Source organism: Ictidomys tridecemlineatus, chromosome 12 (assembly GCF_052094955.1).
Source record: "Ictidomys tridecemlineatus isolate mIctTri1 chromosome 12, mIctTri1.hap1, whole genome shotgun sequence".
Classification (NCBI taxonomy): Eukaryota; Metazoa; Chordata; class Mammalia; order Rodentia; family Sciuridae; genus Ictidomys; species Ictidomys tridecemlineatus.
The window spans coordinates 91,886,660-91,911,759 of NC_135488.1; the positions used below are offsets into that span (position 1 = coordinate 91,886,660).

Genomic DNA, 25,100 nt, shown 5'->3' on the forward strand with positions numbered 1-25,100 from the left:
TGAAAGTCCCATGAATTGGGCTCTCACTGTAGCAGATAGTTTAATACACAGGATGTTTTGAGGTCAATTTTGGAGGAATTTTTATACATCAAACCTTGCTGAAGCAAAGAGAAGGAAGCAGATTAGCAAGAGGGAAAAGGTGAGCTCCAATGTACGACATGATGACCTTGGGGACCACATGGGCTCTGGAGAAGGAATGGCTCTTCAAGGCATCCCACATTATGCCTAAATGGCAAGGACCTCATAACCTTGCACTGATTTATCGTTTTATCACATATTTGTTCTATTTTACCTCCAACTGAAGAAGCAGGCATGGAGCTCAAGTGAACAGTCCATCATAGAAAACATAGGGCAAGATTCAAAACCCAGGTCTCCAGTATCCTGTTTCATGTGATGTGGCGAGGAGGAGACAGTAGTCAGGATGAATGAGTAGAAGGGGTCTTTGTGGCCCAAGACTGTGTCTGCTGCAAAGTGCCTTAGTCCCTCATTTTATCCACTCATTTAGTCAACAAATATATCATAGGCTTATCGCTCTACAAGCACTGGTGGTTAAAACAATGGATTGGGCTCCATCTTTGTCCTCCAGGAGCTCATGTTTTCCAGACTCATTGTTCTCCACAGTTTATAGAGAGAATCTAGAAAATCAGCAAGTACTTCTCATCCTTTCATAAGGCTAAGACAGCAGCTCAAGGGTGGCCAGAGGGTCTGCATTAGTAATGTGATGCTGTGACTCCTGGGCCACTTGGAGCAACAAAGGTCTACTGGCCTACTCTGTTCTCTTTAAGTCAATCCCACAACATACTCTCTCCTTGGACACGTCTGGTGAATGCTTCCAAGGAGACCCATGCCTTCAGAAATGACATCATTTAATGAGTGACCATCTGCTGTCAGTACTTCTGAGAAACCATCTGGAACCAGGTAGCTTCTTAGAAGCCCATGTAGGGCTTTCTGGGCCCTTTCTGTAGTTTCTGTAGTGGTGCTCTATGTCACTGCTTCCATTGAAGCTGTCAGGAGAGGTGGCTATTTGGTTTTCTGTCTGTGAAAGGTATTTAGTTCTGGAAAACCATACTTGTTCATGTGAACTCTGATTCATGACAAGAACTGAACAAGTAGCTGACCACTGAATTTGCTCAAGATGGCAGGATTGGGATGAGTGCGCATCCCAATGGAATCCATTTATTCTGCTGGGCCAAGGTCAATAGAAAAATGAGAAAAAATTCCCCAAATTAGTGCATAGCTCCTTCCCAATGCTATTGATGTAACTACCAAGCACTGTGTTTAAATATAGGTTCTTTTTTTTTTCAGTTTGACAATTACTGCTGATGCTACCAAATTATAGTTTGTGTACACACATATTTTTTTCCACACGTGTTGGTGTCAAACATGTCACTAACCTAACATTTGGTGTGTCGTCCAGCACAATTGGGGCTCTTCCCTGGGAGAACACAGTGCAGGAGAATGGTTGATGTTAATTCAGGGGTTGCATTTGCTTTTGTCTCAGTAAGAAAATAGGCTGCTATAGTAACACATATTTGGGGTTTTATATCTAGTGGGAAAAGTAGAAAATTGCCTCCTGTGGATAACTCCACCCAGTAATTATTCACAGAACTTCAGGTATTGAAACTTACCATTTCTGCGGTTTTTATTAATGACTACTGTAAGTTAAAAAATTAAAATATATTTCGCTTTTTCTCTGCCAAAGAAAGCAAACAGCAACAGGAAGGACCAGACTAAGAAGATAATTTATTTCAGATTCTTTAAATAGGGGAAACGAGCTTTCAAACTCATGGCCCAGAACCTTAAGAAACAAGATTTAACAAATATAAAGAGCTCAAATTTAATTACATGGCACACACAAGAGAAATAAAGCAGAGAGGGGTCTGACCTCAGGGAGTGGAGCAGGGGGCAGGGCACAGATAAGGAATAACTCGACAAATAAGTTCATTAAATAAGTTCACATCCTGATTAAGACTGTAAAGGAAATAACAGGAAATGTGCAAAGAATAATACAGGGCACCACCTACTTTGTAAAACGTGGTTAGCATGGACCTCCCTGAGAAAGTGACATTTAAGCTGAGATCTCTAGGATGAGAAGGAACATTAAGGCATGTTCTCCTTCTCTTGTAACCAAGTCCATGGTCACAAAAAGGGTAGAACAGATAACTTACTATTGTCCTGGCCAACCTCATGTCCCACCTGCTTCTCGGTGCCAGGAAACTAACATTTAAGGGCTTGCACGGGAGACTTCTTAAGCCCAAATGCTGTAAGATAAGGTCATCACCTCTTCAGAGCAGGAAAACTGTTCAGGAGGTTAAGAAATATGGTCAAGGTGGCACAGAGAGAAGATCAGTTTCAAGTGAAGGGTGCTGTGTCAGGAAAATACAAGTACTGGCTGCTTTTACTTTTCCAAATGACTCATATCATTTTTTTTTTTACTAGTGTCTACCTTAGACGCACTACCTGAGGGGACAGAGTTTTAAAGATTTCTTAGAGCATCCAAATATATTTAGTTTGCCTTGGCAGTTTGTAATCCGATCTTGGGGTTACATTTTTGGTCTCATTTCTCTTCCCCTCTCTATTCCTAAGCTCTGCAGCGCTTATATTGCGCCTGGAGCCAGGAAGCAGGGGAAGGACTTACCTGAGTGTCTTTCTATGTGTTGATGGCAGCCACTTGTCTTGGCTCAGTCCCCTCCCCTGTTGGTTGATCCATGGCAGTAGGACGCCTGTGGTCAGAGGTGGGTCATTTTCTGGGTTCATGGATTGGTTCTTGGGTTGGTGGTAGGAGGGGGGATCTCCCTGAAGCACCTTCATTATCTTCACTGCACGTGTGAAGTCCATTTCTCAGTCTGTTCCACTGTGGTTCTTTTACCTCAAGGGATCGACTTTGGAGTGGCCGTATCTAGCCAGGGTCTGGGTCTTAGCTACTTTCTCCAGGGTCTAGGTCTCAGCTATTTATCTCCTTGACTGATTGATTCATTCTGGGAAAGTTACTATCTTTTTCCCATGTTGACTAGTAAGGACTTAGGATGTCTCCTTTTAATCCCAATCAACCTCCCACTCACTTTCTTTCAGCCTCTTTTTCTTCCATACCTCTGGATCATTGGACATACCTACCAATGACTCAGTGCTGAGCATGACTAGTCACTAACTAGCTTAGGAGGGTGAGGGTGAGAGGGGGTGGGAGTAGGGGTTCAGGAGCTCTTGATTGCATAGAATGGGAGGGAAAAGCCACCCCCCACTGTAGCCTCCTTAATAAAGATGGAAGGGGAGTTATTAAAAAGGTTTTATTAGTTTACTCCCTCTTAGAAATCCTGCTTTTAGCTATGAGCTATCTGTCCAGCCTTGCACTGGGTTGAGTTGAGGGGGTAGCCAATTCCACTTCGTAATCTAGGATTCAAACCAAGCCTATGTGGCTCAAAAGCACATTTTCTTTTCTGCACATGGTGCTACTTTCACTCTATATGCCATATGCTCTTGTTTGAATGTTTGCATTCCACCAAGATCCATATGTTGAAACCTAATCACTACTGTGATGATGATAGGGATTTTAGGAATTGAGTAGGTTATGAAGGCTCAGTCTTCATATAAGTTCCCTTTTAAAAGAAGTCCCAGAGTGTTGCCTTGTGCCTTCCACCATGTGAGGACAGCACAAGAAGATGCCATTTAAGAACAAGGAAACAGGCTCTCACCAGATACTGAATCTGCTGGTGCCTTGATCTTGGATTTTCTAGTCTCTGGAACTGTGAGAAATAAATTTCTATTGTTCACAAGCCACCTGGTCTACAGAATTTTAGACAGCAGACTGAACAAACAAAAGCACTGTATTTTAGAGTTTTAACATGCTTTGGAAAAAAGAATTCCAGGCTAAGAGAGAATACAAGTGTTCGTGTGTTGTGGTGGCATGGGAGAGGAGAGATGGGTAGATATATTTTAAGATCCTTGCACAAAATCCAGGTAGAAGAAACCAAATGGGATTAAATTTGAGGGAGCTGAAGTTAAAATATCTAAATTTCTGAAACAACCACAGTGTACTTCACTGACCATTTCCTTGAGAGAGTGCAAGCTCTGGTCACATTCTGTTTAGGTGGCCCTCACTGAATGGTAGTATATATACTCTTCTTACATGCCCATAGGGCTTACAGAGAGCAAGCAGAGACCTGTACAACCCTATAGCAGAAATGAAGCTGCCAGGACTTGAAACTCTGTCAAAGTAGACTGTTTCTGACATGCAGAACTCAAACCAACACAGCAGTCATAAACTAGAGACTGATCCTGAGAGCAGGACTGGGGAAGGGAGATGGGGAAAAGATGAGACAGACACCAGGTGGAGGGGTTGCCACCAACAGGAATGAGGTCATTGTCCTCTTTCAAGTGAGGAATCTATTTATTGTTCTTACCTTGTCATGAAATATATCTTTCTTTAGGACATCCAGATTCCTATTTTCCACATCTGATTAATGAACAGATTCCTTTTAAATTTTTTTTACAAGCTGTTTAAACCCTGAGTAGCTGCTTGTAACTAAACCAGTCAGCTGATGAGAACAAGTTGTGTTATCGGAGTAAGGGCATCTTGAGTTGGGGTGTGGTCTGAGTTTGGATCTGCTTGGTTAGTCAGATTTTAAGGCATTCTGGTTGCACATTACCAGGAAGTTCAGAGGCCCATGTCACCCTATTTGAGTGAGATTATATCTTACTTTTATGGCCATCTAACTCAACTACTTGTAAAAGTCTTTTTCCAAATATTTTTGTTTTGCTTTCTTTCTTTTCATTTTTTACTTTTTAGTTATGAACATTTGGTGATAATTATATAACTAGGTACTTTTCTATTGCTAAAAGGAAAGACTCTTCTATGTGATGCTCTGCCTTCAAGAAGCAGGGAAATAAAATCATATATATATATGTATATATATATATATATATATATATATGTATATATGAATAATTGTTGAAGCCACTTATGGTCTTATATGTGAGACCATAAGTGACTTTAAAAATTAATTATTTAAAAATTAATTTAAAAATTAATTATTGTGAGAATTGAGTTAGTCTTTCTAAGATGATGCCACTGATGATGATAATGGTAAAGATGATTGACTTCTCAGCATTTATTATGTGCAGGGAATGGTGTGCTAAGTGGTTTACAAGATGAGCAGAATTTATACATGCAAGGGTACCATTTTTTCAGGCAGATGGATCAATAAGAGCAAAAGCATAGAAGGGAAGGTGCTGTATGTGTGAACAGAGAGGTATGGCTAGAATGTAGGACTCATGAAGAATAGGAGGGTAAAAAGGAAAAAATAAAGGTAGCTAAGGGCATGTTTTAGAAGAGCTTCAGTCCAAAAAAAAAAAAAAAAAAAGGATATCTTTATTCTATAGATGACGCGAAGCCATGGTTGGATTTTAAGTGATTTCTATAATGGCTCTTCCCGTTCCTGATAGAATTTATAATTTCTTCACTCTGTACAGTTTGTAGAAGCACTGTAGCCCGTGTATGCTTCCAAGTGTGCACTTTTGCTTGATTATAGAACCTGGAACATAATAGGCTCTTATATGTAGGTTGAAGGAGTCATCATTGCCTTTAGCACAAATCTGGATGCAGTGAATAGAATGCAGAGAGGGTGACGCAGACCAAGGGCCCAGAGACCAGCAATGAGGCACAATGTGGGAAAAGAATGGCCAGAAATGGGAGTAAGATAAACCGAGGGAAGGAAGCTCATGAGAAACAATTTGAAAGTTAATGTTGATAAAACAATGCAACCATAATTTGATATGTGTAGGGGGTAAGGTAGGATGAAGGTGGGGTGAAAACATTCTAAAAAGTTCCCAGGAGACATATTGCCAAAGTAGGCAGGAAGAATCCCACTTGAGTCAGGAAGAGAAAACAGAAGCAACCAGGAAAATTTAGATCTCATTCAGCTGCTCATTCTCCCTGGAATTCCCACTCACTCCCACCTTAAGTATCAAATAAACCACCCCTATTCTTGATTAGCATCTTAAAAGCCCACATGCCCATCAGTCTCAAGTTTCTGTATCTAGGCATGAACTCTCCCTCCACTCAATCCTTAGAGCATTGCCATCTCTCATTTGGCATGTTCAGTTTTTACCCTACACTTATTTATTCTCTTAACTGTCCCAAATAGGGTTCTTCTGCTATGTGTTCATACACTTTTATTCATTTGAGTGAAATAAATGTCCTGATTTCAGAGCTTTATCCTCAGATTCAAAGGAAGAAGAGGAGGAAGTCAACAGTGATGCCAAAGGTTTTTGCCTGAACACCTGGAAGCATGGAGATGCCTTTGACTAAGAGAGGGGAGATTGAGGGAAGAATATGATTGGTAGGAAAGATGAGGAGATCAGTTTTAGACTTCAATGTTTGACATGTCTATTAGACATGTGGATAGGTTGAGTGAGCAGTTTGACATACACATTCCAGATTCAGGAATGAGCTAGGGATTAGAGGTGTTCATTTGGGAACACTAATGACTTTTAAAATCTTGAAACTGGATGAAGTCATCAATGGACTCGGTAACTACAAAAGAGAAGACATCCAAAGACAGAACTCTAGGATACTATAGAGTTTGGAAAAGATAGCAAATGAGACTGAGAGGCAGCTAATGAGGCAAAAGGAAAACAAAGAACATGTGGTGACCTAGTTACCAAAAGACATAAAGACTTGCAGGAGAAGGGGATGATCTGTTTTACCTGCTAGGTTAAGTAAGGTGATGACTGAATTGAATTAGTAATGTGGAAGTCACTGGTGACTTCTAGTGGCATGCTTTTGGTGGAATTGTGAGGACGATGGTTTTATTAGCATGAGTATAATAAGGAAATAGGGGAGAGAAACAGGAGGCAGAAACATAAGTTTTCTGTAAGAAAAACAGATATAATGCAGTAGGTATATGAGAAGAGAATTGAGTGAGTTTTTTTTTTTTTAAGATAGGAAAAATACCAACATATTTATACTGATGAAGTAGCCCAGAAAAAAAAGAAAGTCAGTACAGGAGAAAGGAGAATTACTGGAGATGTCCTTGAATAGCTGAAAAGAATCAGAGATAGTCCACAATGGAGGGATTAACCTTAAGACCCAGAAGGTTCATTCATAGTAATAGGTATTCATAGTAATAGGCAGAGCGTAGCTAATGGTGGGAAAATAGGTGCAGAATGGTAGGAAGTCCATGGAAGTTCTCTTATGTCACTTCAACTTTCAAGGAAGAATGGGGAAAACTGGGTGCCAAAAGTAGAGAAAATTGAAACTAGAAAAGTAAGTTTTTGTGTTGGTGCTGCAGCCAGTGTAGGGAGCACTGGAGTTGGCCATTCCTTCCTGTCTTGGAGTTTAACAGCTACACAGGGTCAGAGATAACATTATGGGCCTATCCAAGGTACTGATTTGTTTACATAAAGCCTGCGCTCTTAAAGGGCACCATGGGAAAGTTGGACTAGAAAACATTCTGCTGGTGACTCAGGATAAACCTGGGTAAAAATATCATCTATTTCTGCCCAGGCTCTGAGTAAATAAAAGACCCCTGGAAAAAAAATGGAATATCTAGGATTAAGTTCCTGGAAAATAAGTGGTTCAAATATATGCTACTCCTGTGGTCAAGGACCTCCAAACCTGGAGCCTGTGATGCCATTGGAGCACCCTATAAAAGAAAATGAAAAAAATTATCTGGAGGGCTGCTCCTGCAAATCAAGGCTATAAGGATGAACTCATGGGAAAATGTTATGTAACATAAAAGGTTAAAAATTCAATGTGAATAAAAATAAGCAGACCGATAATAGAAGGATTGGAAGTCTACATACTTCAGATAATAGAACAGTCAGCTAAAGACTATGAAATATGAGTATTTAAATAATCAAGGCTAAAACATAAGGGATTAAAAGCATAAGAAAATACCGATACAATGAAAGTGGAATTTCTATAAGTAAAATAAAAAGCCAATTAATATTAAAATTTATGACCAAATAAAATAGCAGATTAGATGTAGACAAAGAAAGAATCAGCAAATTAGAAAATATATGTGAGGAGTTATCGATTATTAACATGGGGTGGGGGAAGGATGGAAACAAATAATCATTAAAAGCAAGGAGGCACATATAGCATGTCTAATCTATGCCTAATAGGAATTTCACCAGAGGAAAAGTAAATGGATGGTGGGGAGTTAATATTTTAGAAAACAAAAGATTAAGAATTTCCACAATTGATGACAGGTCCAGAGACAATAAGTACAATGAGCCTCAGAAGGAAAAACAAATTCAAATTATCACCCAAATACACTAGAATGGAAATTTAGAACCCTCCTAAGAAAAAGATAATCTTAAAAACTATCTAAGATAAGAGCTCATTTATCTCATAAGGAATATTTAGACTTATAACACACTTCTCAACAACCACAAATAAGGACTAGATGAAAATGAGGTAATACATTAACCCACTGAGCAAAAATTAAAATCATACTAGAATTATACATCTAGGTAAATTATTCAAGAGTGAGCAAAATATTGATATTTTCAGACAAAACCGCAAAAGTTTTAGAATACTGCTGAAAAACTACTGAATTATATACTCCAGAAAGAAGATGTGGGGTAAAAGATGCAGTGATGTCTATTTTATTCTTTTTTTAAATTTCTGTTCTCATGCAAAAGTAAAATAAACAACAAAAATCATTTATGTATCTTTAAAGAAGGATAGCTTCTTGTTGCTTGCTGTATGACACATCTTCTCTAAAGAATTAAGTCTTAGATTTGAATTAGTTTTAAATATAGTTTCCTTATTTCACAGAAGAATTTGTCTCAAAGGACTTGAGATATGTTCTTTTAAGAAAATGGAAATGAAGAAGGAAAGGAGAACTTGGCATTAGTTCCCTAGACAATTACTCTCTGGTCAAAGTTTGCAAGTCTCAAAACTTTAGAAAGATATGCTTCCAGAGACTACCCCTGGCTCAAATCCAAAGACCATTACCAAAAAATTATTGAAATTCTCTATGAGCAGGTGATTCATCCATTTAGAAGGCAGCCAAACACTAAGGAGACCTTTCTAAAATAGACGAATGAGTTTAAAAGAATGCTGAGCCTCTGGTTCACATATTTTATTTCTCTGACTAGATACTTCTCTAGGGGTAGAGGAAAAGGCCTTTTTGGGATAGTAAAAGTTTGTAAACATATGAAATTAATGAGACATTTCTAAGGGAAATGTAAGAGCAGAATTTTTGTGTGGAAAATGGGAAGAGGTGCTGTTAAAATGATGGATGCCGAGAAATCAATGTTTTAAAACCTGTAAGGAATGAAAGGGTACCAATAAAGAGAACAGGACTGTACTGAGAGATGAAGTGTGGCAATAAAAATCTCTATTTGGGAAAGGGGCTTTCCAAGAAGAAAGTCTATAATTCAATCATTTGGCAACGTTTGGAGCCCTCTTTTGTGTTGCCAGGAAAGATGCTTAAATCACAATTTTTATAGTTTCCTTCAATGGAACTTCAGGAAAATGGCCAAATATGTACAATTGAGTATGAATCCAAATCTGAAAGGTGAATTATGTGGTATAATGGGTCTTCAATCCTCAATTTGGCTTCTTCCTTAGACTCTTGGGTCATTGTTCATCCAGGGAAGATTTATTGAGCCGGATTCTGTGCCAGGCAGTATGCACAATGAACAGCATTCCTACTTCATTGTTCTAGGTCATCATTCTCCTTGGCAATTATTTCATGACTATTCTCTCTCCTTGACCTTCTAATATTTCACCTACCCTTCTCTTTCAGCTCCACTTCATCTTTCTGAACAAAAAGGATGTTAACAGGGGAACTTTCACAGGTTCTACTGACTTTATCTCACATCCCTACTTGTCCCAATCTCTGGTCACTATGAATTAACTGGACTCCTACTTGGAGACAACTCCTCCTCGGTATCCCTTCTCCTTTCATCCACTTATCCAATATATGGGTCTTGGAATTCCTCTCTCTCTTGCTTCAGTTTGTTTCTCTCTACTGGGACCATTTCCAACATTACTCAAGTGCTATCTTTAATTCCACGTATACCTCTAGTCCCATTTTTCTACTGTTCTTTGATGATGATGATGATGATGATGATGATGATGAAGCTTTAACAAAGAGTTAACTGTATTTACAGTTACCACTTCCTCTTTTCTCATTCTTCCTTTGGAAACTCCTATTCAAGCTTTCATACCCATAATTCTACCGCAACAACTCTTGCCAATATCACCTACAGCCTTCATGCTGCTAAGTTCAATGGTCATATCTCAATTTTCATTATTTGGCACAGTTGGTCTCTCTTTTCTTTTGAAACAATTTCTTCACTTAGCCTCTGGTTACCACTTTTCTTGCCTCTCTTCCTAGCTCAGTAAGTAAATCTTCTCAGTGAATTTGCTTCATAAGGTTTCTCTTCATGTTCTAGCTACTAAAATGCCCAAGTTCTCAGTCCTAGAAACTCTACTCTGTCTATACACCCTTCCTTCGTTATCTCATAACTATTCCAAGCCTTTAAGTACCATTTCTCCATGGAAAAGTTTCTGGTTTATAAATCCTGCCCAAATTTTCTCCCACATGCCAAATTTTGTCTAGTTGTCTACTGGATTCCTCCCCCTGAGAATTCAAAATAAATGCAAAACTTTTTGTTTTCAAATACCAAAGAATCATTCCCATCTTCAAAATCAATCTGTTTCTCCTCTAGTCCTCCTTACCTCACTTAGCTGTGACTCCTTTCTATTAGCTGCTTAGGTCAAAAATCTTGGTTATTTTTGACTCCCTCCCACTTCTAAACCCATTTCCAGTTTTGTCAGCAAATCTTTTTGGTTTTACCTTCTAAGTACATCCTAAATCTTATAATTTCTTAGCACTTCTGGTACCATTAATCTAGTCAAAATTGCCATCATCCTTTGCCTGGACTTACAGGTCTTCCCTGTATACGTGCTCCCTGCAGTTGACTCTCCATAGGAGAAAGTTTCTTCTTGAAACTTTTCAAGTTTTGTTAGGGTCTGTAAACAAGTCAAGATGGTGCCTGGCATTTTGCCAGAGGGAGTGGTTTGTGAAGTAACGCCAGCGAGCCATTAAGTGTGATGATGATGATGATGATGATGAAGCTTTAACAAAGAGTTGTCTGTATTTACGGTGGTGGGAACTGTTATTGGTTATTGTTATTAATTGTTATTAATTGAACTGTTATTAATTGTTATTGGTTGACTGCTGTATATAGTTTATGTTAATTAAGATAAGCTGCGTGGAATGTATATATACCCCTCCTGTCCTACAATAAATGGCTCCCACTCCTGCTGTATCAATGTACACAAGTTGTTTGTCACTCCCCGGTTATTTTGCTGCTGCTGGTCTGGGGCAAAGTTTCAACTTGAAACTTCTTGAAACTTTTCTTCTATAGAAGAAGTTTCTAGGACTGAGTCCTTGGGCATTTCAGTAGCTAGAACAAGAAAAGGAACTTTATGAAGCAAGGGACTGAGAATATTAACTTACTCAGCCATCCTTCTGTAATGTCAATCAGATCATTTCCCTTTTTTGCTTTAAATTTTCTATGACTTTCATCTCATTTAGATAAAATAGTAAGTCTTTATAAAGGTCCTGCATGTCCCGACATGTAATGGGGAGGTTGTATCTCTGACCTCATCTTTTCCCCTCTTCCTTCCTTTCCCTCTATTCTAGTCACAGTGGCCTCATTATACTCCCACCTCTGCCTTTGCCTCATGTGCTCTTTCTGCCTCACTGCTCTTCCCCAGATACCTGTTTGCTGGCTCCTTCCTTCACTCTGGGTCTTTCCTCAAACATCACCCAGTTCAAGACCTCTTTGTAGACCACCTTATAAAAGATGGCACCCACTTTCACCTTCCTGTATTCATAAGTCCTGAGGATGCAGAGTTTTCTCAGAATTTCAAAGTAGAGTTCACTCTTGGTTAATGGAAAATTTGAAACAATTGAGGGTTCATTGACTTGAGATTTTTGATAATTCAGGGTATGTGTTAGTCAGCTTTTAATCATTATGACTATCAAGAAAAACTCAGATAAGGAAAAGTTTATTTGGGGCTTTCAGCTTCAGAGGTTTAGTCTGTGGTCAGTTGACTCCATTGCTCTGGCCCTAAGGTGAAACAGGATGCCTTGGTGGAAAGGCATGGAGGAGGAATGCTGCTCCACTCATGGCAGGAAGCAGAGAGAGCAAGCAAGGAGTCAAGGCAAAAATACAATCCCCAAGGGCACACCCCAGTGCCTACTTGCTGCCTTCATTCTCCAGCTGCCTACTGGACCCAGTAAATCCATTCAAATTTTTAATTCATAAATGGCTTAATCCACTGGTCAGGCTACAGTTCTTATAATCTAATCATGTTATCTCTGAACATTCTTGCATTGTCTGTCATATGAGCTTTTGGGGAGACACCTTATATTCAAACCATAACAGAGTGTAAAAATGATCTAAGTAATCTTGCATCAATGACTTTCCCCCATTAAATAAGTGCAAACAAGATGTGAGGAACTGTTGTGTGTGGTGAAGAGGAAACTAGATTGAGATTTAGATGAGTTGAATTCTAGTCTCAAGTCTACTACTCACTCTTTGTGCCACTGTCTTGGCTCACCTCACCCTGCTCACCTCCTTGGAGTGAGCTCCCCTTGCCATTCAGTTCCTTCCTCATAAAATTGCAATGTTTAATAGGGCTATCTCTGAAAAATCAACCCAGTGAGGAACTTTTCTGAATTGGCACCACTTAAAATGAACTCTGTTTCATTCCCTCCAATAAATATATGTCAAACAGTTACATGATCAAGGCACTATATTAATGACAATACGAAATAAAAGGTACTCCCTGCCTTTAGTTCAAAGATAGGAGAGGGGAGAATAACATACATATTAGTATCAAAATAAGTAACTGGGGCCAATGGCTCACACCTGTTTTCCCAGTGACTCAGAAGACTGAGACAGGAGGATTGCAAGTTTGAGGTCAGCCTTAGCAATTTAGTAAGGACCTGTCTCAAAATAAAAAAATAAAAATAAGGGCTGGGGGTATAGCTGGTAAACCACTCTTAGGTTCAAACCCAGTACCCCAAACAAAATAAGCATGAAGAAAAAAAAAAGACAATGAAAACAAGTACATTTTAAAGAGATGGTACAGTATAGTTTTCCGCATTATGCTCATCTTCAGATGAATAATCTGAGCTGAGGTTCAGCAAAGTGAAACGATTTATACAAGAATACATACTTAATAATGGTTGAGTTGGGGGCCTTTCAAAGAAACCAACTACCTTCGACTTATCTGCAAGGATAAAGTTAAATTAATTTCCTTAACATTAGTCCCTTTAAAAACTGAGTATGGGTTATAAAGCTGGGTGCTTCTTTCCTATTTTGATAACCCTTGAAAAGCTGTGTGAGAGGGCTCATTGGGAGATGTGCTTGTATTTTTGCAGCTTGATAGTCTGTCTATACCAATATGCAAAAGTAGTCAGATTTAAATGCCCAAAGATGAATAGTCTGTCCACCTGTGTACACAGTCCAGTGTTTGGACAGGATGAGCAATGATTAATTTAAATCAATAACTGAAGATGAAGCCCACCACCCCTCCACCCATCCCGTAAGAAAAGAAGCAAAGTGAGATCATAAAATTCACAAAGGACACCTGAAAATAGCCATAAAAAATGGTCATAGTTAATGCCTGGGTCAACACAATTCACCTTTGGTTTAACTTACAAAAATCCTACGAGAGAGAAAGCCACAGGGGTCTCAACACACCCATCCTAACTATGAACTAATTTCTCCCAGACCATCAGGGAGGGAATCCTTTCCTGAGGAATTCACTTCCCTGAAGTTGACCTTGGTCGGTGACTTTGGAGTGAAAAAGAAAATGACTGCCAGATTGAAAGAGAAATCTTTTATTCTTTAGCCAGACTTCAGGCGGCTGAGAAACAAGATAACGATGCCTGTAGAGTGAACGCCCCAGTCGACAGCTGCAAGAAACAAGGAGTAGCCCCTTGGAGCAGCAGGGATGCGGGAGGTTTTGTGAAGCCATGCTCCTCTAAATAAGGTCTCCACAACACATCCTAAAACCCAAACACATCTTAGCCCAAAGGGACTACCAACCACCTACCAACCCCTTTACTTCATGAATGTGTTTTTAAGTTTAGGAAGACGGACCCTAGAATTATCACACTGATAAACCACAATGCTCTATAAGGTTGGGTAGACACCAGGACTTCCGCTTTAGATGAGAAAATGAACTTAAAAGGTGTCCAGAGATTCATTCATCCAAGGACCCATTGAGCTACTCCATCAGGGAGAAGCCTGAATCACAGTTGTGTCCTCTGAACTTGGTAACTGGCCATTGCAGATCTTACAGACGTAAAACTCGCCAAGGTAAGGTAGCTCTCCATAGCTACCCAGGGAATGGGTCCCAGTGCTGAGATTCAAGCACAAACCACTGATTATTTAGCAATGTGAGGGTGAGCAGCCATCGCCCAAGGCCTGGATCATGTCATCCAGGACAGCATCCTGCTTCCTTCCTTCCTGCCCCTAAATTTTGTCCACCGGCCATTTTCTCCTGTTTCCACTTGTTTTCCCACTGGGATTCCACAAAATTCTGACATCCTCTTTCTCTCTCCCCCCCCCCACCCCCGCTGAGAATCAGGAACATCCTTTCAGGTTTATAATGTTTGTTGCTGTTGTTTTGTTTTCACAAATTTAATGATGATGGCGAGAAAATAAGATAATGAGGTACCAATGCTTCCAGTTACCAGGAAATTTTTGAACGATGGCAATCATTTTCCTACAACCATATCTCTTAAGTGCTTAATGAAGGGCTTGACCTGCCAGCTGCTCAATTGGTTGTAGATAGCCTCATCATTATTATAATTACTCTTGGCCATGCAGCTAATTAGAAGCAGAACTAGGATATGAACCTAGGTCTTCAGACTCCTTGCCAAGAGCTGGATGAGGGCTGCCTCGCCAGGCTGTGCTGCGTGGTTTAAGCAGCATGGATAGGAGAGGTTGTGAACTTGGGAGTAGGCAGCGTGAAGCTAACAAAAGTGAGACAAATTCCTCCCTATCAGTTACTCAGGAAAGATCATCTAGGGTCAGTTCCTGCATGCATGTCAGAAAATGCCAGACTACAACTGAATGTATACACTGCTTGTCTCGTTGACACAAATAGAAAACTTGAAGGATTTATTTGGCTGAAGAGGTAAAGATTGATAAGAGAGTCGGGGCAGAAACCACTTCCTTGTCCTGCCTGCTTTGCACATAGGGAAAGAAAACCTTTGTTCCTTTGGGTCCGAAGTGAGGGAGGAGATGGTAGGAGAGGATTTGGAGAATCCAGAAGTGGCAGGAAGGCTGGAAAAGTGACTTTCTTAGCTTTGGACTGCATCTAGACTATCAGTTTTCTAGACTGGTCAAGAAATCACCTAACGCCCCAGTCCTGCTCTCCTCCCCGCTCTAGAAGGCAGTGCCCACATCAACACACAGAGACCTGTCTCTGTCCTAGGCCACTGAGAAGCCCAGAGTCCACATTCCCCTCAGCTCCTCCCCAGAAAGCCTTTTCCAAGCCTCCTGTCTCAGAGGGACCCTGCCCCACCCTCCCCAGCCGGGCCATGTGGACTCTGTCTTTCTCCCCTCAGCTCCTTACACTTGTGCATTTGATCTTTGACTCAGGGCCGACCCCACATTATATCTCCGTGTGCAGAGCACATTCACGGGTGAATGACTTCCAGCACATGCTTTGTCTTCTGCTCTCTGTATTAGGGGTGTGATTTGGAAGATGAATGTTTATGACATGGCCCAAGGAATTTCATCCTCCTCTGGATAAGTGTGTAGGAGTGAATCCTAATAGAGTAAGAAGAATGCTTCCTGGGCTCCAGCCAAATATTTGGGCTTGTTTTAAAAAAGTCTCTGTACGCATCTTCTGTTTATTGTAAACTGGCCACTTTACCATAGTCCCTAAGTTTCAGGTAGGGGTGGGTAGAGGGGGGAGTGGTGTTAAATGAGAGTATATCATTTATTTTCATGGAGAAATCAGTTTGCAGTGATGGTGTGCTACTTCTGTGTCAAGCAGCTTCTAAAAGGCTGCATAGCTGTCAGATCCTGCATCCATTTGGAGGTGGGGTGGGATGAATCAGATTGAAGTCTATGATTACCCAGGTGGAAGAGCATCTTTGTGCTAATAGAAAGCAGCTTGGCAGTGTTGTCCCCCTACTATGGGGATGGAAGGATTTCCTGGTGATATGTCCCAGGATTTGTTGTTGAACCTGGCTTAACCACAAGTGATTTAACCACTGTGAAACTCAATGTCCTCATCTGCAAAAAGTAACCCTCAGGGCTGTTGCAAGAATTAAAATATGCAAAAAAGAAGACAATAATTTTAAAATTCTTTCTGCTGAGTTTTTTGAAAGAGTTCTTGCCCCCCATGTTCTCTTAGAGAAGGAAGAGAATGGCTGCGGCCTCAGGAAGGAGCAAGGATATTATGTAGACAGGAAGGAGAATTAAAACTGCTGAAAGAATTCTAAGAAGTAAGTTAACTTTCAAGATTGTACCAGCCCTGGATAAAGCTGACCCCACAATGGTTAGAGCACAGACCTTACCTGAGTATGGGGGAGGGTTAAGGTTGTGGCTCTCTAGTACTAGGAAACTCTGTAGTGGGTATCTGGCTGGTTGTCCAAAGACCAATGAACATGTTGCGTGGTACAGCCAGTAGGTAGATGCCACCAATACCCCAAACCAGACCACTGGAACCCATTATGTCCCATCATCTTGTACAAAACCTGAGCAACAAATATATCACTATGGTCACTTTGAAGTAAATATGTCTTTAGCATTCTATTCTTTTGAGAAAGTTGGTAGGTAAGCAATTAGAGCATTTGAATATATATATGTATTTCCATATATATATATGAAAATATATAAAGAATATGTAAGCTCTATACTATGATTTTCAACATATTTTAATGCATCTGTGTCAAATTTATTGAAATATTTGCAGAATTGTAAAATTGGGACTTAATGGGTTAATGGAATCACAGGAGAAAATTAATTCATGTGAGTTCTTTTAAGTGTAGTTCAAAATACCAAATTGGATAGAATCCTTCCACCTGAAAAGCTCCTTAGTCCTGAGTTAGTACTACTAATGCAGATCAGAAACAAAGTGTGCACATATTTGTTTGTCACAAGCTGATTTTATAACACTGAGAAAAAGAAAAATGGAAATAGTCCAGTATCTTCCAGTTATTTTTTTATATTGAACATAGTTAAGATTCTTTGCCTGATGCTCCACAGTATGAGGGGAGTGAAGACACGGTAGAAATGTCCTCTATTCTATGATGGTGACATTTGTGCAACTTGTGCTCCTCATGATTCTCTGTTCTGGTGCTCCATGGTTTGGGTCACCATCTCAGCCAACTGACAATGCATATTTGCTACTGCCTTGTTCCAACTTTATTCCAGACTTCACAGACTTGCAACACTACTTGGAAGGTGTCTTTTCAAAACCCTGGGGTTTTCTCCAGATCTGAACTTCCCCTCAGTTGTGGATGTTGGGAGGCTTGACAGGGGATGGCGGTGACAGTGTGGATACTTGCCCTTTAAATCCACAGCCATTGGGCATTCCAAATACATTAGCACCAAATTTAGCAATTAGAAACCTAATTTTGACCCTTCGCTCAAATTCATCCCATCTAGAAGTTCATTATATGAAAAGAAACATGGATAGGATCATACTCCCTATCCGTCTGAGGTGACCAGGAAGTGACTAAACTGATGATTTTTAAGCTTCTTCCCCCCCAAAAGGAAATATTACAGGGAAAGGCACTTCCCACATATGCTAAACACTGACAGCTCTGGATGAAATAGAGGGCTGAGAGGAGCCCCGCCCTCTTTCTTGTTCTTTCTGACCGTCCCACACATCCCTGGGACATCCTTTCAGAATCCCAAGGGCTCCACAAAGTGCAATTTGGAAATCACTGTCTCTATAAAAAATGTGAGCAAGAAACCACACTTGAGGAATTATTACCAGGGGCTCCCATAAGTGTCATGCTTGTACTTTGGAGAATTGTGATTCATTAACCAAATAAGAACTTACCACCATTTCTACAAGGGTACTTTATCCCAGGAATGCCATGCACACAGAGTGAATTTATTGCATCACCACAGATGCCATATTAAATTCCAATAAATGCTGTCCTTTTGCTTTGGTTCTACTTCAATATTTAAATTAGATACATTTTTATTTACTGAGAAACTGTGCTAGATTTAACAAGAGTCATTAAAATGTCAGAAAACAGATAGATGTATCTTGGGGGAATTCCCAGTATAGACAGTATGAAAAGACACAAATATATAAAAATATATATTATGTGAAATAACAATAAAAAGTCTAACAATTCAAGCAAAGCAAAGAGATATTGCAGAATAACATGGGATTAAGGCCAAACCCATTATCCAGGAAATAATTTCCACAAGGATCGTGAGATGGTCTTGTCACACAATGGCATCCTAATTTGGGTATCCAGAAACATGAAGGAAGTCCAATTCTTCTCTCCCTGCTTCTGGTCACATTTCAGCTAGAATGTTGACTCAGTTCTGGGCCCTTTGCTTTAAGAGGAGTATGGTCCAAGGATAATGGTCCTTGATGTTAAATCATGTCCTGTGAAGAAGTGTCCATAGAGTTGCAGCTGCTTTGTTGAGAGAAGGCAGAGTATTTGTGTGATCCTTCTTTCCACTAGGGATTTTCATGAAAAAGAACATGCCAGTCTCTATAATTCTTGCTTCCTTCCATCCTCCCTGTTCACCTCTCCAGTGGGGCCGACAGCAGGGGGTGCTATTGATATAGATTATAATGTGAAGGGTGTTCCTTAGAGTTGCCCAGTACATGGCTCAGTCATTGCCATTGGTAAAAGGGATTTGAGTTTTTGCATGTGTCTCCAAAAGGTAGACAAAAACTAAAGGACAAAAACAAGGGTAGTAAAATTTTGTCTTAAGATCCAGACATTCTAACATTAGGGGAAGATAGAAGGAACAAGTCTAGATGTAGGTATTTGGAAAGGGCTCTTGTAGAGGGGAGTCCATGCCTCTAAGAGTTATTCTAATGTTGGGAACCAGCTGAATCATGCTTTTATGATGTGACTGGTCTTGAGTTATTTTATGTTACTCACTCACAAGTGTTCTTCTCAATCATCACAACGACACGATAATCACAGTAGGAATTGTAATTATCATTAGTTGATAGAAGAAGAAACTGAAGTGTCAACAAAATCTCTCACTTTCCTAAGATCACACAGAGCACCAATAATAGAGCAAATGAGTTCCAAAAATCCCATCTTTCTTAGTGCAATCGGTTGTCCAGTTGTCTTGGCCTTGTAGGTCATTTCTACAGAACAAGGGTAGGCAAGCTGGATGGGTCTGACTCTCACTACTCATTCATATCTAGATTTGGAATTCAGGGGTACCTGCACACCTGGGCTCCAGATGGGAAAAGCTGCTTGTTATGTAGTATATGCCTCCAGATCCAGTCCCATCACTTCAGGAATCCAATGCATGAATGATGTGCAAAGATTCATGCTGGATATTTTGATTTTGTCATTTCCCTAGTGCCCTCTCCAAAAACAACATTTGAAGGAAGCAAGATGTGGCCTTACAGGATATTTCTGAGCTGCCAATAGGAGCTGAAGGGAGTGGAGCCTACCGGAGCACATTCAGTGTCCACTATCACTTAGGAAATGCTGAGATGAAAGGGAGAGGTGAAACCCTTAGCGTTATGTGCCTGTGACAGCTGCAGCTCTCCCATGGCCAGCGCTGTGTCTGCGCAGGGAAGACCACGGTGAGGCCCTCACCAAGGCTCTGTTAGTGCTAAAACAGATGTGCCTTCAGCACTCACATCTTAGGTGGCCACTTTCACGGGGTGGAAAAGGATAATCTAAACCTTCCTGTTCTTGCCAAAATAACCATGTGTAGGTCTTTGTTCTGCTTGTTTCTGGAACACACAGATAGATTTCCAAGCAGTAGGAACCTCCTGTCCTGTTCAGTCTTTGGACAAACTCTTGTTCTGCCCATTTTACCCCAGTTTCCTGAAAGCCTGACAGAAGGGCTCCCATGGCTGGAGCTTGTGAGAGCCTCCTTTGTGAGGAGAGTTTTCATAGCTAAAGCTACCAAGTCAGGCAGTGAGGGGCATTGGGCTTCCGGCCAACTCCAGCAACACCAGGTATTGCCTTGGCTGTCTGGGCTGAAGGGTTGCCCCTCTGCAGTCTGCTAGCCTCGTCCGGCTCCATTCCAGGGAGGAAGGTGGAGTGATCCCTGCCCATAGGCTTCAGTACATTGCTCAGTCTGACAATGGTGAAGGATGGCAGAGGACCAACCTATTTCTGGTTCAAAAACCTGGGGATTCTTTTGCCTTTTAAGCTAATAGAGAAGCAAGCTATGAATCAATAGAACCAGTCCTCCAAAGCAATCCAAATATGGAAGCCAGAAATCTACATTCAAACCTTTTCTCCATTTTCTTACTCCATGAATTTGAGGCATTTGTGACAGAGATGGACAATGGGATAAGAGAGACAAGCAGATTAGAGACTCGTATAGAGAGGTAATGGGATAAAGTAGAAAGAAAATGGACTTGGAACAAGACCACTCAGATTTCTACCTGTCTCTGCAAGCCTATGTGGCCCTAAGCAAGTTGTCTTTTAGCTCTAAGACCTGTGTATCCAAGGTCCTTTTCTACTGTAAGATTAAGACCTAAGAGATCTAGTTATATAAAAAAATTCTCCCAAGGCCATAATTATTCCCATAATCAACAACTATTTATGAAGAAAGTATCAGTGTGTGATTTTCTGAAGATAAGAGCAAGCAGATGTGGTTCTTACAAGTGAGATAGCCATGGCATGGACCAATGATAAGGCACATGAGGCTTAAAAAATGGACTCATTCATAATATGAATTTATAATATAAATATTATGAATTTAAAGAACTTCCCCCCATTCCATAAAAGTTTATATCATTAGTCAGTGAAGAGGGGCTGCGGCTTTAGCTCAGTGGTAGCGCTTGCCTAGCACGTGTGAGGTTCTGGGTTCAATCCTCAGCACCACATAAAAAATAGATATAAATAAAATAAAGGTATTATGTCCATCTATAATATATATATATATATATATATTTTTTAAACCAAGTCAGTGAATGAGAGGGTCCTTGGAGCTACAGTTTTCTACAAAGGAAACTCAGCTCCTGATTTCAGGATGGTAAATTCTGTTTCCATTTCTCAAGACCCTAAGCCAAACAGGGACTCTCCAGATGGGGCATAACCCAAGCATCTGCATGGCAGAGCTATGGCCCATTGCCATCTGCAACAGACACAAAGGGATGATGGATCAAACAGAAGGAACCCTTCGGAGGTTGACCATTATAAATGCTGAAGGACCAGCCTGCATGGGCACACTCACTAAATGAACTTCCTTTCATGAATGACCTTTGTTACCTTGAGGAGATTAACACTAGTTAAGTAACTTAATCAATATCCAGTAAGAAGAGGAATCAGGATTGAAGCTCGGGCCACCTGATTTCAGAGCAGTTTTTTCCACCATTCGGTTGCCTGCTCCAGAATGTTGCCATCTGGAGGAGCAGTGACAGAGGGATCATCAACATGAACCTTTCTCCATCCAGGCTGCATATGGGACTCTGTTTGGGAGCCCTGTAAAAGCTGCCCATGTTTAGGCTCACCCCCAGAGTACCCAGTTTTCTTGGTTTGTAGAGGATCCTGTCATCAATACTTTTTAACAGCTCCCTTCAGGAGACTGGCAGTACAGTAAGGAGGTGGATCACTGATGTCCATAATGAAAAAAATGGCAGACTCCAAAGAGACCAAGCTCAGGTTTAGGGCTGCCTCCATGGTATGTCTTCATCACAGATTTGGATTGATTGGTTAGTAGCTTGTGGAAGTAGATACAAATCTTTGAATCTTTAAAAGGTAGATTAGATTCTAGACCCATGATAATCCTGGTCTTTGTGAAAATTCCTTGTGTAACATGGGCCTCCATTGGAAAAAAGTCTCCCAGAGGAGCACCAACAGGAATTCATTTTGGCCTTAAGAGTTGTATGGATGTTTCCTGCAAAAAGATAAATTTAACCACTTAATTTCCTACTTCTGAGTGAACATTTTCTCCTCTGGTTTTCAGGAACAGGGATTTTCCCCCTAAACGGCCCCTCACTTCCTGCCTCAGTGCTAATATCCCATGGAGATGGCGTGAGTCACCTGATGGTGGCTAAGGGACATGAATCTGTGAATGTAGTATGGGCTTTTCCTCTCTGCCCTCCCATAGGAACCAATAAAAAAATCATATTCTGCTCTACTCTGTCATGTTCAGCCTGGTCCCTCACTAGGTAGGCTTAGGTTTTCTAAGTCTGTTAAAAAGGGTAGTGATAATTCCTAACCCCAGGGAGCACAGCTAGAGATGCCAGGTACCTTACCTGTTTTTATGAACCAATGTGATATTTTGACCTCCATTTCTTAATTAGTTCATAACTTGGATGGGGGAAAGAGAGGTATATATTGACTTCTTAAATAAATCCCATATGTTCCCTTTAAAAATGTCATTTTTCCCTAGTTGATTCTTCACATTAGCAAAGAAGCAAGAAAATATGACAAATTCTCTTCCTACTCATACTATCCCTCTATTATACCACAACCCTTCATAATGTATTGGCTTTTTCTTGAAATAATCAGCATCAAACCATTTGTGACCCATATGTTTCTAGCTATGAATGGCAACCAGAATTTCAGGATTAATTGAAAGAGTTAGAAAAGCTTTTGGACATTTCCCCAAGAATTTCCATAAATAGCAGGAAGGATGAGCAGTAACCCTGGGCTTCAGTAGTCCCCACTGCCATGTCAGATTGTGATACTTTCTTTCCTACATAGAGGCCAAGAGAAATGGTTTTTCAAGTCTTACAGAGTCTGTATGACATGAAAAGCTTATTTTAGTGAAGGGAACCAGACCCTTGTCATCTGACACTAACAACATGTCCTTTCCTTGCTGGATGGGGAGCTGGAGGAGGAGGAGCAGGTAACCTTCAGCCTGCATAAGTCATATCATCACCGTTCTGGAATCTCTCTGCAGCATGGCGGGTTACAGGGTGGAATTCCACAGGGCACGTGTCCCTCTTGGACTCCATCCAAAGGAGGAAGTTATCAGAAGGACCTCATTAGAACACGGCCCCGGGGATGGTGTTGTCAGCAAGCCTCTGGGTCGCTGGTAAAAATGCTGGTGTTTGTCAGTTTGATCATCATGTGTCTGTTCATACAGTCAAGCTTCAGTTACATAAGAATCAACAGCTCAGTTTATCACTCATCCATCCCTTGTCCCTTCCTTGCCTGGTTGAGCTGCTAGCTTGTTCTTTGGGCAACTCTAGATGTTGGGCAAAATGATTGCCACTTGGAAGGAGATACCTAATCCAAAGGATTTTCTCATGATTTGTAGTTTTGTATCACTAGCACCTTTGCTCTGGGCTAACTGAAGTTGCTAATGGCCTAAGGATTCCACTCACGGACTCTGCTCTCCCAGAGGGGTCGGACACCAAGGTAACATCACAACAATGAAAGGAAGAACAGCCCATTTGGAGCAGGCTCGGGTGGTAAGAGGCCTTCAGAATCCACCTCGAGGCTCTCTCTAGCTTTAGACGGAAAACCATCTTGGCTCTATCCACTAGTGCAAGTGATTTACTGACAGCTTGCAAAGCACCAAGCTTCAACAGAAAGAAGAGCTGAGCCTGCTCAGGAACTTGGCCTCCAGAAGAGCTGCCTAAGTACAGATTATTTTTCTATGGTATTTGACGAGAACAAACCAAGTAAGAATTTTCCTTTTGTTCCTCTGGCCTCTGGCATTGTTTACTTTCTTTTTATTATTCTGAACAGCACTTAGAGCTCTGGCAGACTTTCTGTCCTAAAATCTTATTGTCAGAGGCTTATTTTTCAGCTGTTTCCAATCATATCCGATAGAGCCAGTGCTGTGCCTGGGCTCATCACTTTACCTCAGAGGAAATAAAGTTCACTCCTTCGGTGACAATATTGATTGTCCACAGCTTCAAAATTTCCACACTGAAACAGCAGGCATCGTTTGAAAATCTGTTTTCTCTCATCAGTAAAGAACTCCGGTAGAAATCCCAACTCTGCTGGCATCTGGGGAATGATCTGAAGGCTGTGTTTTGGACTATCGCTGCCTTATGTCAGGTTTATACTGCAGGGAGCGTAAGTCTTCACCGGTGTTGGTTTTTGTCAACTGTGGTTTTGAGACAGTGAGGTTTTATATTTATGCTTGCCATTTTGAAACCATACAGGCTCTTCATATTTGCAAAATTTAATTCAATCCTCCAAAAAGCAAGTCAGTTTGCTGTTGTCCGTCACCACTAACAGGGGATGTGTCAGGTAGGGTAGGCTGTGTGTGGCTCTTCAGGAGCAGGCATAAAATGTCAGCACAGAAAAAAGAGCCCTTCAGCATTGTGATGATTTGTGAAAAGCTCAGATAATTGTTCAGGCATTTTGCTGATACCTGCGAGGAGCAAGCATGTAAGAAAGAGTAGCATCATGGTCGTGAGGCCACACTTTGGAACTGGACAGCTTGAGTCCAATGTATCCCAGCTGCTCGACTGTAGTGGATGAAATACCCCACCCCTCCAAAGATGTGAATGTGACCTCATGTGGGAAAACATCTTTTCAGATGTAATTATATTAAGGCCAAGATGAACTTATTTTGAGTTATAGGATAGGTTGTAGTTCCAAGGACAAGTGCCCTTATAAGACATGGAAAAGGAGACAGATACAGAATAGAAGATTCATGAAGATGGGACGGCATTAGAGTGAAGAGCCATGGGCCAAGGAATGTCTGGTGCTGCTCGAGTGGGCAGAGGTAAGAGAGGGTCTTTGGAGGGAGTGCAGCCCTGCTGGCGACTTGATGTTGGGCTTCCGGACTGCTGAACTGTGAGAGAGAAATTCCTGTTGTTTTAAGAAATTTCTGTTGTTTTTCTGTTGTTATCATAGACACAGAAACTCAGACCACCTACCACCTGAGTAACCAAGTCTAACCTCCACTAATCAGAACCCTCAAAGCCTCCCAGGATGGCTGTGAAGATTTAATTC

At 40.8% G+C, this 25,100-nt stretch overlaps 1 protein-coding gene across 12 annotated transcripts in view; it reads left to right on the forward strand.

Annotated features, from left to right (window-relative positions):
- The window catches only part of LOC144369406 (uncharacterized), a 102,417-nt gene that overhangs the window by 49,614 nt on the left and 27,703 nt on the right, over nucleotides 1-25,100 (forward strand). For 9 of the 12 annotated variants that reach the window (XM_078029369.1, XM_078029373.1, XM_078029374.1 and 6 more), the window contains one exon: nucleotides 2,587-2,735. The exons of the other annotated variants lie outside the window; for them this stretch is intronic. In XM_078029369.1, the coding sequence (XP_077885495.1) occupies nucleotides 2,587-2,735 (149 nt within the window). The remainder of the gene's footprint in view (nucleotides 1-2,586; nucleotides 2,736-25,100) is intronic. 12 annotated transcript variants of the gene reach the window in all.